This window comes from Drosophila suzukii, chromosome 2L (genome assembly GCF_043229965.1).
Source record: "Drosophila suzukii chromosome 2L, CBGP_Dsuzu_IsoJpt1.0, whole genome shotgun sequence".
Lineage (NCBI taxonomy): Eukaryota > Metazoa > Arthropoda > Insecta > Diptera > Drosophilidae > Drosophila > Drosophila suzukii.
Genome location: NC_092080.1, coordinates 22,059,338 through 22,072,624, shown reverse-complemented (window position 1 = coordinate 22,072,624; position 13,287 = coordinate 22,059,338). Strand labels below are relative to the sequence as shown.

At 40.1% G+C, this 13,287-nt stretch overlaps 1 protein-coding gene across 1 annotated transcript; it reads right to left on the bottom strand.

The window, feature by feature from the left end:
• Positions 1-12,278: 12,278 nt before the first annotated feature.
• On the bottom strand, positions 12,279-12,938 carry LOC108012729 (uncharacterized). The gene has a single exon (XM_017078163.4). The coding sequence runs from the start codon at positions 12,840-12,842 to the stop codon at positions 12,444-12,446; it is 399 nt and encodes a 132-aa protein (XP_016933652.2). The 5' UTR covers positions 12,843-12,938; the 3' UTR covers positions 12,279-12,443.
• Positions 12,939-13,287: the final 349 nt, after the last annotated feature.

Genomic DNA, 13,287 nt, shown 5'->3' with positions numbered 1-13,287 from the left:
TGCTGCTCGTCCTGTGATTTCGCTGCCTCCCCTGCCTTCCCTGGTGATTACGCCACCAGCATGCAAATGATAAAGAGAACGTGTCGCTTAATGTGCTCCCCATTATAATTTGGCATCTGAGCAGTTGCTCTGCGGCTAGAGCTCTTCCGTCTGGCCTCGATACTTCGTCCCTTTTGGCGTACCACTCGAATGGAGGTCAAACTGGCTTTGAAGGTGAGATAGTACTCACTATTACTAGGTTTAGGTATTCCACCATTTAGCTCTCTTTAAGTTTAATAGAAATTCCAACCGCTGCAACCTAAATTAATAATACTTTCAAATAAAAACATTTCATTTGCTTAAATGTTCTTCCGAAAAATGTAGTAGATCTGCAGCTCCCTTGTCAACCATAAAAGTTGAACAATTTTGTGCGTGTCCCAACTTTTGCCTGGAACTCATGACATGCTCTAATTGAAAATAATCCAACGTAAAATGGTAAAACATTTCGGTTGTGGCCATGATAAATTCAAAGTTTCGTGATATCACTTGTGCTGCGGTTTGGTGTCCTGCCATAGAGCTGCTTTTTATTTTTCTAAATCATTTGCAAAACAGTCGTGATAAACGTTTGCTTTTGTCGCTTTTGTGGTCGGCTGGCTGGCTCAGCTCACCTGTCACACAAATGGAATTTATGTCCGACTGCGGTCGGCCACAGCAGCAGCGGGGATATTCATTTATATCTGAGAGGATTGGGTAAAAATTGCATTGATTAAAGTTTGTTATTTGAATATTCATTGGCAGTGGCGGTCGCATAAAAGACGACAGCTGTTAATGCCAGCGTAGCATATGAAATATTTATTTATGTATTTATATATTATTTTTCGCAATTTATTGTCTTTGGATTTATTTGTCAAATTTACATTTCTAATAGTGCTGCCCGATCTGTTTGTGGTCGTAATTAGAAATGTAAATTTGCAATTTGTTCGGGCCGATGGCCGAGCGATAAATAGTTCATGAAATTGATAGTCAATGGCGAATTAGAAATAAGTGCATTTAAATTAAGTGTTCATCAAGTGGGCAAATTGGGCAACTAGAGGAAAGAATTAAGTGTTGTAAAGATACATTGAAGCGTGCTCCAGCTTAATTGAACTCAATTACAGTCCACACAAAATGTTCGGGGATTTTGTGAGCTCACGTGCGCGGAAAACAAATTGTTAAAAATGTGTTATTAGCCTTGCAATAATTGTGATAGTATTTTTGATTTTTGATTTTTGCACTCTACTCAGCATTTTTCTATTATTCTGTTTGTCCATGGGAATTAGATTTGCCCAGCGGCAAACAAGGCAGAAATAATATGAAATTAATTTCTGTTTATTTTAGCATAAATTATACAAGCGGCAATTTATGTTTGGCGCACAGAGAGCGAGTTGGCCCCTGCCGCATATCAATTAAAAGCATTTCCCTGCCCTCGCATTTGCCGCAATTGAATAAAGCATTGTTGGGCATTTTAGTTGATTTTCGATATTTATCGCTTTGCTGGGCCTATGCCAGGCCCCGAATTTATGGCGAATTTTTCAGGCAAAGACAAACATTTCCCAGTGTCCTTGGCGATCTTATTTGTGTGTCCTTGCAATATTTATTACACACAGTTGCACATGAACATGGCGTATACGTAATATAGAGTTTTGTGGCCCATAGCCACTGTCATCCCTCGCACCCCTCGGCCCCTTGTTTCTTTTCACTTTTGTTGTGTTTTATGTGGGCTACATTTGTTTTCATTTACAAGTATTTCACTTAAAATTTATTTGCCATACACATTTTTATGGCTTAGCTTGGCTTTGTCCTTCGTTCAGTCCCCTCCTTCACCCAGATCCCTTAAATAATGTATTTGCGAGTACTAAAATTAAAATTTATTTACCATTCTGTGTTTTATAGTTGACTCAATAAAAAATGAAACACACAGAAGTAGACCTAAACGAAAGGTCAGCAAACAGCACAATGTTTTTCTTCGCCCAACTTTCTGCGATTTTCAATATAAGATAGCCATGACAGTGGGTCCGGTAAAATTGGCATTTGAAAGAGTTACTCAAATGAATGCCAATTGTTTCCACTCAAGTGCTTTGCTTTTTAATGGCCAAAGTTTCGGCGTATTACCTTTAATTTCGATGGACTCATTTTGGCAACAGTTTGAAGCGCCATAAAAGCATTAATGGAATGACAGCTGCGTCTGCAGTTGAAAAAACGTGGCAGACATTATGGGAATGCGACTCCGCCTCAATTTCAAAGGCTCTTTTTTATTTTCGGAGGCGCGGGGATAACAGTGTTCTGCTCTTAATGTAAGGGGAAAAAGTGAAACATTTGGCTGCCGGGAAGCTCTTAAAACTCCTTTCGCTTAAGCCTTTGCACGGCTTTCGCCTGTCTCAGCCCTCTTCTTGTTCTTAGTCCTGTCTGGGTCCTGTGAGTTTTTATTGTGCAATTGTATTTGCTGCTCATGAGAAATTGTATGCGTGCAAAGACGCTTAAAACTTTCGCCGCACTTTCCCCACTCTCCCGCCTTTCCGATAAGAGCTTTGCTGCACTTGAGCCTCAAGTTTCATTGTTTTCCTGCCAAATGCCGGCTTAAAACTGCTGGCATTTCTCGATTTAATTTTTAAATGTTTCTCATAGAGCTCTCAAGTCGCTCAATCTGGTCGAGAGCTTCTCGAAATTGCCAATTTTCATGATTGGTGGTTTCAAATGTTGCAAATTCCATAATTTTGTTGAAGGCTTCCGAACACAGATAACCATTTAGAGCTGATTGAAACTCGCCAACCAGAACACTAATCTAAAATATGTCTGATATTTCCATTCGATTTGCGATTATTTTCATTTGGTCTGTATTTTTTGAACATTTTTGCTGTGCACTGCCAATGCCATTATTGCCCATTTCAGAAGCATTTCACACAGTTTTGCGGCATTTTGTTTGTCGTTCGCACGACGATGGTAATAAAAGCAGCAGTAGCCATGGCATCAATTGCTGACGGTATGTTTTTGCACCGCAGCAGAGCAAAATTGCTGAAATATCAGGGGATCGAAATGAAATTGGTTGAAGCGTGACCAAGAAAAGTGCAATGTTTCCGACTCCATTTAGACGTCCAACCCAATGAGAGAAACTCGAGGCAACATTGTATTTCTGCGAAAATAATATCAATGATGATTCCTTCTCCACTAAAATGGCTAATTGCAGCACTTGTTCTTAAGTTTCCTGGTAGGAGTCTTAAAATATTTCCATTCCTTTGCTCCCCTAGGAAACGATAAATAAAATGTTTGTCTTAGAGCGGACTGACAGTGTTTCCCCTCGTTCTTTCCAGCCAACAGCACCGTTGACACTTCCCAAACCGTAAAATGTCCAACATTTGCCTGCGAGTAGCGAGCGGCAGGAAAACAACAGTGACGAGGGCTAAAAACTGCGAGTTATGTACCGAGATTGCTGCTGTTGTGGTCGAGATACACTCACTCGAAGGAATCGGGAGTGATAGCTTTGTGGTTAAAATGAGTTAAGGAAAAACATTTTATATTTATTTATATTAACACCTTTCAAGAACTATACATTTGCATTTTTTTTATATCCCTGTATAGACTTGAATAATTTTCAATATTTAAATTATTATTTAATAAGTCGTCTATGGCACAGCATCGAAATAACTATCTTTATATTGTTTGTGCTATAAATATTATTTTTTTTATTATTATTGAAAATATAATTAATATATCTTCCATTTAATATATTTTTAAAGTATTCAAAACAATCTAGCAAGAAACTAAGTATATATTTGTGTACAAATATATTCTACTTTTTTCTTAGATTTATTTGCTTTTAATAGTTTGCGTTTGCCATCCCAAGCTAAGAAGTTAATTTTTCCCTCTGGGACAGGGCATCGTCGCATCGATCCGCGAGTGTCCTGGGAGTCCGCTTCACTTGCTCCGGCTTCCGTTTCCGCTTTTGCTGGTGGCAGCAGACATGGCGACGGCCACGGAAGCCGGAGGAGGGGATTGGCCAGCGACAGCGCCACTGGCGCGACGTCTGCTTCTTCAGGGGGCTCTAGCGTCAGCGGGTCTAGCCCGACTTGGCTCTGTGCTACGGTAAATCAATACTTCTTACCCATATCACTTGCAGCCACTTTCGAGCCGGGGTTCAACCTCAACTTTTCCACTTGCCATAAACTTGGCAAATATTAACTAAGCGGGCGTCGGCAGCGATTGCGTAGGTGCCGCCAGCTGGGTGAGTTACGAGTGGTAGTAGTTGCACTTGGCCGGGGAACAATGACTTCTTGTTGAAAGTTGCGGCTGTTGGGGCACAAACTTGCCACCAACTCCACTCATTAACAGCTGTTGTCTTTAGTTTGCAGTCAGGATTCTATTTACTTTTTAGAAAGTTAATTATATTCGTGGAGCGTTTGGCATTCACTATTTTCCGTATTTATTCAGCAATTAGTTTCGCGCTGGCTGCCAAACCCCGAAATTATTAAATTCACATTTCAAATGCAAGCGGGTCGTTGGAGGACGTGTCGGAAGTTGCCAGAAACTTATTTTCCATTACAAGAGCAAATTAGTTTCCAATGTGCCAAACTTTTCGACAGAATGAGCTGCTCGCGGAAAGGTCCCACCGAACCGAACCAATATCTGAGCAGCTTGTGTGGTGCTATGTTTTCCAAAGGCATGTACATCTCGAGGGTAAACTAAACCTCAAATCTGGATAAGAAATAAGAAAAGATGTATCTAAAGATTCCCCTAGAAGTGTTTTCCTGCAGTAAAATAATATTTATTGTGGTTCAAGCGAAAGCAATGCTGCGTGCATTGGAACGTGAACTCGAAAACTAGGTTTCCATACCAAATGTTAATATTCTCGAAATATTAATTAAGTGCGGCCGATCCGGGCTGAGCGTGAATAAATTAAAAATTACGCTAGAACGCACTTGCAGCGGAAAACAAGCGAGTCCGAAAGCCGAAGCCCAGCCAAAATGAAACCACCAAGCCGCAACCAGTGCCACATATTTACTTTTATCTCAGCCCGAGCAGCCGGGCCAAAAACCCCAGAGAAAGCCAAAGCCGAGCAGGGCGCAAACAAATGGGACTGCAGCTGGAGGCGGATCCTTCTTCGTCCTGGGTCCTTCTCGACTCCTTGGCCGGACTGCAAATGAGGGGGAGTGGGAGTGGGAGTCCGGACCACGGAGCTCTGCCCCTGACAACGACGATGCTCTCAAATTGTCGGTCGTTTAAATACATTTAAATATAAATGCAGCGCGCAGCCCAGCGCAGCGATAAGAAAGCTGCAGCCATGGACATGAATGCGGATGTTCATGTGGATGTGAATGTGAATGGGGGTAAGTGAAATTCCTCATTCATTCATTTCCATTCATTCTATCAGCGTGGAAAATCGTGTGTGCGCGCTTTCCCCGTTTTCCCAGCGTGAATGTGTGGGCGTGTGGTCAAAGTCTTGCCACAGCCATTTTAAACGGGCTGCAAGTCGGTGCCAGCGATAAACAAATATATATCCAGCACTTGTGATGCGCATTTTAAAATAATGAACGGGCACGTGAGGAAAATCGCACATGGAAACGATTAATTGTTACCCATTAGCAAGGGGCCAAACCAACGCGTTAAGAGCTGTTGCAGAATCGTTTACTTGGCGGACAGAATAATAACATAAAACGTCTAACTAGAAGGCACTTTCATTCTTTACTTGAAAGCAACAGTTCTGTAACTCGAACTTCCCTAGCAAGATGTCCCTACAATTCGAAATAGTGGTTTGAAAAACTTATGTTATATGCAATTTTAGAAACTAATTAGTATCTAAAAAGTATATAGTAAATCATTGGAGATTTATTTTAACTTGAAAAGGTGCCTAAAAGTATGCCATAATTTTTTATTTTGTTAAGACACCTCTGGATTTGTTCTGAAATACTGCGTTCTTTCCCATAGCATGCTTTTAGACGCCTTAATAAGAAATTTGTGTTAGTAGTGCTACACAATTTTCAGGATCAATATATATATATGGTATTTTAAGCTACCATTTTCTCCCCTTTTTGGAATAAGGTGTGGTAAATTCCTGTATCAAGATCCTGGCAAAACAAGAGCCATTCTTACAAGAGCTTATCCAGTTGGTCATTTACATTCCAGCTGCTTAGTAGCCAGTTGCAGGGCGGAGTATCTCTACTACCCCTTGATGCCTTAACAAAAACCATCATCCTGAGCGTGCAAAGCCACGACAAGCGAGGGAAAAATTTAATTACATATTTCCCCACAATACGTATGCGCCCCCCTGGCGGATGCCTCACATTTTTCCTTCGCCAGCTTCTGTCGTGGGGTCAGTTCTGCGAATGCGATTCATTTCGCAACCATCGCCGTTGCCGTGATTAAATTTTCATTTTAATGCACGATTGAAGGAGCATTCGGCGAATTTAATTGAAAAACTGTGCAGCTGTAGAGCTAATATTTGGTTTGCTGCATGGCCAAACCATCGCATCGCATCCCGTTTCATCACATCCTCATCCCGGCTGAAGCGTGTCCTGTCCGCAGTCATGTCGGCGCTTTAACGCTTACACGGATCTCGGGATCGCACGGAGCTCTGGTGGCCAAATGAGTTTCTGACGTGTGTTTCATGGTGCACCGAATTAATTTCATATCTCATATTCTCCGATGGCACTCGCATGCATAGTTAATCGGATTTACTGGACCCCTTAAACGGTTTACCATATCCACATCCATATCCACATTATTCCCGAGCCAATGGAGCGGATTATGGCCGCAGTTGGAGCAGTTTAATGGGAGTCGCATGTAACATTTGTCGGCTGTCTAGACTTTTGACTTTCGCTGACCTCTGCTCTATGACTGTAAGCGCTTTTTCGGCAATTAGAGCGCAAGTGAAGAGGCCATTTGACTACTTGTCATGGCCCGTCCACATGTCGATGACTTGACCAACTTTCTGGGGGCCATGTATTGTCTGCCGAGTGTCCTTACTAACAGCCATCCCATTGGTACAATATTTATGAATGCTACGACATCCTAACTTTCGACTCGACCCAGTCATTTGCAGCTGCTTACCTTTAAATTCGCATCTAGGCAACTGTCTGTTTCAATTTCTTCGTCACATCGCTGTCAATTATCTGGGCGACACAGCAGGACTTTATAAGCTGCCACTTCGGAGAGTTCCCAGGTCCTGTTTGGGGAGACACCAGGCGACGGATGTATTCATGCATCAGCCGGGCCAAAGTGACATTTATTGGCTGTCAGGAAGTCCCTCAGTCCGTCACTCAGTCAGTCGACAGTCGGAAAATGGGGAAACTGGGGGGCTGAGTGGGTCATTGGAAGAGCACTTTGTCAGCCTTCTGCTTTTCGGGCAATGAATTCATGTGTCTTGCATGCGAATTATGAAGCTCACAGTAGCAATGCGAAAGTGTGTTTCACAAGTAAAGAGCACTCTGTCGGAAGTTAAACTGAACGCTAGGTTTAAACAATTTTATGCATTGAAATGTACCCCTAAGTATAGTTATTATTAGTTCTCCATTTTATAACCTGTAAAAGTCAAGCAAAGGACGCTTGGTTCTCGGGCACCAGGAGCAGCAATTGACGCATTCCATGCCCAGGCAGCAGCGGCAACAGCTGTCCGCAGGTCCTGCAAACAGGCAGAGGAATATCAGGAGGAGGATGAGGAGCCTGGGCAGCCAATAAGGAAGCTGTAGGCAGCGGTGTGTCATCGTTGGACAAGCAAACCAGATTGACAACCGTCCAGCAGGTGGGGCTCTTGCTGAACTGAACGAGCTGCGGCATTAGGCCATTTTCCACGGCAGATGGCCATGACGATCCATCATCGCGCGATGGCAAACAAAGTCATTAGCTGCACTTCATCCGGAGCTCACGAATATGGCCGCCACATGCGTTCTGCCACGACCTACACCGACCACAATTAAGATAAGGCAGAGTCAACAAGACAAGGACCTCCGAGAGGCAGCTACAGCGAAGCACTAGCAGAAAATTTTAATTTGTATACGGAATAACCGACTAATTTGCTATAAGTGGCACAAAAAAAAATAGTATTTATTTATGTAATGCTTGGCCTGGGCTCAGTGAAAGAAAAAACTGGGTTTATGTTAAGGATCAGGTGAATTTCGCAAAAACAAAGGTACCAAATGCCAAAAAACATACACAAAGTAACCCAAACTTTTGTGCTCAAAGTCTAAAACTGCTTTTCGGAATTCATTTATTTTGTAAAAAAAAAATATTAGATTATCTTTTCAAAGTTTCACTCACAAAAAATTTGTTCAGTGGAAACAAAAGGCTAATGTCGTTGAACTGTCGCTGATTCATGTCCTCAACAAGTTTATTGGCAACGTGGCGTATGATTAATGTGCCTCCTAATTGCCGACTGAGACAAAGTGCCAGCGATATTCCACTCAGACATTGCTCAACCTCCAAGCCAAGTCGAGTGTTTTCGCTTAAAAAAACCTTAAGAAAACATGAGATTATATTAATTGTATTTTTGGTAGCAATGTTTCCCCAATTTGAGGGATATTTTTAACATTATAAAATATTTGAAAACCAATTTCCAACAGATTTCATTTTTCTTTAAAAAAAAAGTAAAAGTTGAAATATTTTTCTAGTCATGTCCCCTTTAAGGATATATACCAAATGGTTGAGGCCACCTCACTACAGGTAACACAATCAAAAAAGGGGCGGAAAAAAGGACTGGGAGTAAGGAACTGTTTGCACATGGCTACGACAGAACTTCGATTTGCAGCGACAAGCGAATGCAAACAAATAAGCAATAAGGTACGGGTGAAATTGTCGCTTTAACTTAGTTTATAATGCCACTTGAATGAGTTTGCTTGGCACAAATGCGAAAACGAATGCGACACGGCTATAGGGTCGCCACGAAAGTTTCTATCAAAATCTCCAAAAAACTTCAAAAACAGCGGTTTGCTTAAGACAGTAAATAATAATAAGATCGGGGAAAAAATATATTGTTCTACTTTTAAGAGAATTCAACACCCTCAAGTAAAAAACAAATATTTAAAATTTTTATTTTAAAGTATTCATAATAATTCAATAATTAATTAATTATTATTCTAATAAGTATTCGAATGAATGTTTAGATTTAGTACTGGTTGTATTAAAAGTATAGATCCAAGACTAAATAATATATTTTAAAGAGTTCAACATTTTGATTTGTGATGTTGTTTTTGAACCAATTTGTTTCAAATTAATACTTTGGATAGTCTTAAATTATTAATCTTCACCATCTTTTCGACGCCCCATAGTGTATAATTAGTGTACTTCACAATAGTTGCGATTCTATGACAATTTTTTTCGTGTATTTTATTTATTTTTTATTAGAACTATCTAAATACATATTTTAGTTAAAGACATTTTCAAAATGTATGGAGATATTTTGTAAATAATTATAGTTCAATTCCAAGTCCCCGATAACTCCTTTCAGTTAGACAATATTCTTGGTATAGGATAGTAAGCTCAAAAATATTTGAAACTCCCCTTGAGCACGGGGAATATCCTTTCATTTATGCCCCAACACGAATGGTCCTTTCAGTGCAGAGAATGCAACGAAATAATACGCTGGGAAGGAGCGCAAGACAGATGTATGCACTATAAGCCAGAGCAACCGGAGCAGGGATTCGAAATGGTTTAGCGAGGAGCCGTCTGCTGGCGTTAAAGGAGTCGTAGAACCGAGCCAAATGCAAATACCAGGCGACACGTGAGCCTCTCCCACTGGAACACCCTTTTTGGTGTGCAATTTGCCATTTATTCAATTTAAGTATTCACACCATTGTGTAAAGCGAGCTCGCGATGCATAGAAATATCTGTGAAGGAATATCCGAGCCACACACCACATAGATGGCATAATAAGCCAAGGCAGAGGACAATGGCACACAAAATAATAAAATAATGCGATTTCGAGTGAAGTTTAACAAAGTCAACATATCGGAAAATGAAATAAATATTTTTATTATTATGTAAATAGCACAATGCCATGAAATTCAATAATATTTAATTTGTACACAAAAGGCTAAGGGAAGAGGAAAGTGTTTTCATATCCACCATGCAATTATAGTATTGTTTCTGAAATGAAGTACTAAAGTAATAACTTAAAGGCTCTTATGTTGAGATAAATATTTGCAATATTTGTTTTAAATAATAAATGAACAAAAAATTCAAAAAGGAATCGGATAAGTGGGGATACCTTAGGTATGCAAAGTTCGGCTTTTGTTAAACGGCTTTTAGCTTCCAGGTTACATAGCAATTATTTAGCTTGTCAATTTGCAATTATGGATATTCCCCTGTATTTACATTTGTCCTCTCGTATTTATTTATGAATTTATGATGTTTGTCGAACAATGGCCCAATGTTTTAATCCACCAAAGCGTTGCAGCATGAAGTCCTGATGGAATTAATCATTTTTGTTTTCGCTGCTGTTTGACTTTGGCGCGTACATGATAATGCCAACTAAATTTAATATTAATTCAATATAAATTCATTATAAGATTAATTTATATTATTTCCATTGTTAATCGATGCACAGCGGCGTGCAAATGCGCTTAATGAGCTTTAAACAGAGGAAATAAATTAAAACAAAATGCGAACTCTCGCTCGAACGAGCTCAAAATGCATAAAGTTTGTGAAAACCAACAAATGGCATGGAGCTAGAGCAGGGATTGACCAAGTTTTTGGTGGCTCATAAAATATGTACACTCGCCTCGGGAACTCATCGAACTCGAAGTCGTCTCTCCATTCTGCTTGCTTTCTTAATTAAAAATTTCATTTAAGCAGCAAACAATGAAAAACGGAGCGGGTCTTGGCAAACTAATGAAATGGAAAATGCAAGGCAAGAAATAATTACCCATGCATATAAGCCAAATGCAAATGGCAAAGTTGGTTTTTAGATGGTGAAAGAGAGTTTGAAGTTGCCACAACAAAGAACAAGTGCGCCGTATAACTTTTAGAAAGCTTTTAAAAAAATGCCTAAGTGGCCAAATCATCACGGATCTTGAAGTTTTTCTTATATTGAATAACTTAAAACTATATCCTTTGCCCTGTTAATTTATCGGCCTGCCAGTACTTTTTTTTAGTTCACGATGGCTTACTTAAACAGGAAATGCATTTCCTTAAAACGGATAATGGTATATAATTTGAATAGTAATAACACTTTGCTTTCTCTACAACTTTCATTAAAACACCTTTTGTGGCATCAACTCAACGAGAAATATTTAAATGCTTTCTTTTTGCACTTTGGTGTGCATTAATATTATTAAAACTAAACAACAATGGGAGTGCTAGCCTGGAGCACTGACCTCATTTGTCTGGCCGGGGAGTTGGAGTCGAAATAGAGAGTCACCGGGGGGCTGAGGGGCGTGGCAGGTCCTGTCGCCTCACTTGATGGAAGTCCTCTGTTGATTTGCGACGCCTTTTACTTTTCGCTTTATGCGCTCCTTCCATTTGTTTGCATTTGCGTTGACACTCACTTCATTTAGCAGCCCACAGCAGCTGCAGTTTCAACTGCACAAAGGCAGCAGCAGCAGCTCATGCAACAGCAACAACCAGCAACCAGCAACCAGCAACCAGCAACATCAGCGGCAACATCAGCTGCGAGTGATGTACGTGAGTGCAAGTGCAATCCGCCCCCGGCTGCAGGTTAAGGACCTTCTTTTGAACTTTAAAATGTTTGCTTTTGGACATGTGGGCGGCAGCACAGCGACCTAACTCGGCTGGATGATACCCCTTACAGGCCAAATGTAAACTTTTTTATTTAAAAGGTATTAAATGTCTAAAAATAAAATCCTTACTTATATCTTAAAATAATAAATAAAAACCAAGTGCAAAAAAATGTTATTAGTTATTTTTGTATTGTTATAATGTTCATTCAACCTCGACTACCCTGTTAGTTATTACTTACACATTTATTTTGCCCCTCCTACCCACTCGGCTACCCCTCAGAACCCCTTTAGACCTTCTCATACCCTCTCATCTCTATTTGTGTTTGTGTTTGCCTTGTGGTTTTGCCATCGCATACAGTCCCCGTGACGCTTTTTAATCTTAAGCGCCTTCCATTCGCCACAATTGTCCAGGCCGTGAGCCAACTTCCCCTTTCTGGCTCTTGGCTCCGTCCAGCTGAACAAATATATATATAACCATTTTTACCCTTGCTACAGATCCACCTGGCGACTTATGGCCGGCTTATGTGCTCGCAAACCAATTAAAATGGCCAACGGAATTGTAAGACCCCAGACACGAAGGCAATGGCAGCAAATTAATTTCAAAGGATTACGACTGGGCCTGGAACTGTATTTAGTTGATTTCGTTTGGACATTTGGTCCTGGAACGGAAGTCAAAGTCTCCAAATGTGTCCTATTTTTAACATTTCTTGAAACAGGAATATTAACTGGTTAAGTTTCTTGGTGCTTAGTACTGTTCTGCGTTTAATTGATGGTTTCCCTTCCAATTAGTTGGGGACTCTTTTTGGATCCTTCAACCAATTCCTCATGAGCCTCGTTTTTCAAGGCCTCAGCTGCTGCCTCAAAGCGTCGACGACGGTGCAGCTCAACACTCTGCTCCGGATTCAGGTCCCTGAACAGATAATCATCCCCTACGAATCCTTCATCGTCGGGGTTTTCATCTTCGTCCTCATGTTCATCTTCATGATTGAATAGGTTCCTCCAGATTACAATTGTCAAACGTTGAAGGCGTTTAGAAACATAAGGCCGAACAAAAATTGTAATCAACAGTCCAATGACAAATCCATAGAAAATCAAGTTCTTGCTTAAAAAATCAGACGCTACAGACAGCATATAAACGAGTTTTCCGGTAAGTTTATCCATTGATCTTACTTAGTTGAGAAAAACTGGTGCGACTGACTCGTTTCAATTTGTTGCATGAAATGTTGAATTTAAAAACTAACGCCTACCTAGTTACGATTTTTTGATTTTTTGCTTTACATGAAGTATATTTATTAAATGGAATGCAAAGATGATGTGGAAAAAATAAGCATAACGTTTAGCAAATAATAAGTTTAGTTCGCTTGCTTTACTCGAATTCGATTTTCACAAAGGTAAGTATTTGACAAATTGAGGGTGTTCATCTTAGGAAAAAATGTAATTATTGTTAACATATATTAATATTATTTAATTTATTAATATAACAATACTTACCAAAAGTTTTGGAAGTTACACAAAAACAAATTCATGTTGCTAGTATTCACATAATTAAAAGAAATTAATATGAATTAGTGTGGGATGCGGTACTGGAGAGACAAGGACCACTAGA